Source organism: Limulus polyphemus, unplaced genomic scaffold (genome assembly GCF_000517525.1).
Source record: "Limulus polyphemus unplaced genomic scaffold, Limulus_polyphemus-2.1.2 Scaffold1561, whole genome shotgun sequence".
NCBI classification, from domain to species: domain Eukaryota; kingdom Metazoa; phylum Arthropoda; class Merostomata; order Xiphosura; family Limulidae; genus Limulus; species Limulus polyphemus.
In genome coordinates, this window is record NW_013667171.1 from 152,204 (window position 1) to 153,834 (window position 1,631).

A 1,631-nucleotide genomic window follows, 5' to 3' on the forward strand; every position below is an offset into this window, starting at 1 on the left:
ATAAATTTAACATAACAGCAAATGTACAACCTTTTCGACAAGGTTTTGTCATCATCAGGTACCTGATTAGGTACATTATTAGATTATCTGCTTGTTTACTTATTCTTAATGAAATAAAAAAAATAATATTTTTCGCCTGACAAAAAATGTACATGCTGATATCATTGATAAAATCTACGTCTATATATGCAAACATATGGCAGAGAACTACTGGATGGAGAACTGTCTTAAATGTAGTCCTAGACAAGTTCTTATAACTTCACAAAGCAGTGAATATGAATGTAAGGAGTTGTGTGCTTTGAAAATGTCAGAGTGTTTAAGAAAGCTATTTTCGCATATAGAGTTAAGTTAAAATATTTCCCGTGAAATAAATTAAACAACTCTCAGAATGAAGAGAAGCGGTTATGCAGAATGTTGTTGATTTAAATGTAGCTTCAGATTTGTAATAGCTACACTATCCATAATTGTTTTTCGTACTAAGTGAGTGGCCCAAATTTTGTATGCATATTTTTAAATTAAAAGACATAAACACATAGCTATAGGACACTGTAAAGCGAGTTGGCAACAGTTGGGAAATTATCAAATGACCTAACTAAAAGTATACAATGAATTTATCTTAGTCTGAAAAACAAATGTTATGAGTGTGAATAGACTAAAGGATATATATGCCCATTTTAATGGTTAAGTTACCAAAACAACTGAAATGTTATCTCAAACAGAAATAAACTGTTACCTTAACATCTGTCTCTAAACTTTTCTTCTGTTTTGTGATGTCAATCATGTCTTTCTGACTAAGTAAATTGATAAGTCCTTGTTTAGCCAATTGCTCCATTGCTCTGTGTAGTTCTTGAACTCTTAGTACACACCGTTGAACATCTATCACACAGTACTGGAAAACAACATCTGCCTCTAATATTCCACCATCAGCTGTAAGTAACTATAAGAAGAAAAGGAATTTTTGTATGTATATTAAAAGCAAACGAAAAGGAACAGGATAAAAATTCTTTCTTGTTTTGAGTTTGCTTAAAAAAAATGCTAGTAATTTAAATATGGAAAGTTGGAACTTTCATCATTAGACACATGTAATGATGGAGTTTATCTTTCAATACTTCCTTTATCACCTGTAAAGTATATACTAAACTGTAGGATTGCTGACTGGTTAAACCATGCTGTTTCTCTGTCATGCTAATGATGTTGATCAGTAAAAGTGTAGTAGGTTTAGAGCATTTAATAAACTGGGGCAATGTACATATATTGGTACACCAGTTTTTACACAACAAGCAAACTTCACATTAACTATTTAACTCTTTTACTACAATGGGCACATACAAGTACCCCTTCTAAAGCATTGCCATGTGAGTTAGGATCTTCCCTTCACTCTTTCCAAATGTTAGCAGTATCAAGTTTCAAATAAGTAATGACATATTAAAAAGGTCTTTTCACTTCTTATTGTGTACCTAAAAATAAACCTGGCATTGGAATAATTCTTTATGTGTATATATAGCAGAGAAATAGTTAATACAAACATAATGATAAACTGTTCAAATTACTGGAAGACTCATAAAAATATAACCTCTTGAGAATAAAACAAATATATTTTGGTTGGTAACTTCTATTATAAGTAAAAAAAC

General features: G+C 30.8%; 1 protein-coding gene across 1 annotated transcript in view; it reads right to left on the bottom strand.

Annotated features, from left to right (window-relative positions):
• Positions 1-1,631, bottom strand: part of LOC106464104 (stomatin-like protein 3) — a 31,960-nt gene that overhangs the window by 14,855 nt on the left and 15,474 nt on the right. The window contains exon 6 of the mRNA XM_022391765.1: positions 734-937. Coding sequence (XP_022247473.1) covers positions 734-937 — 204 coding nt within the window. The remainder of the gene's footprint in view (positions 1-733; positions 938-1,631) is intronic.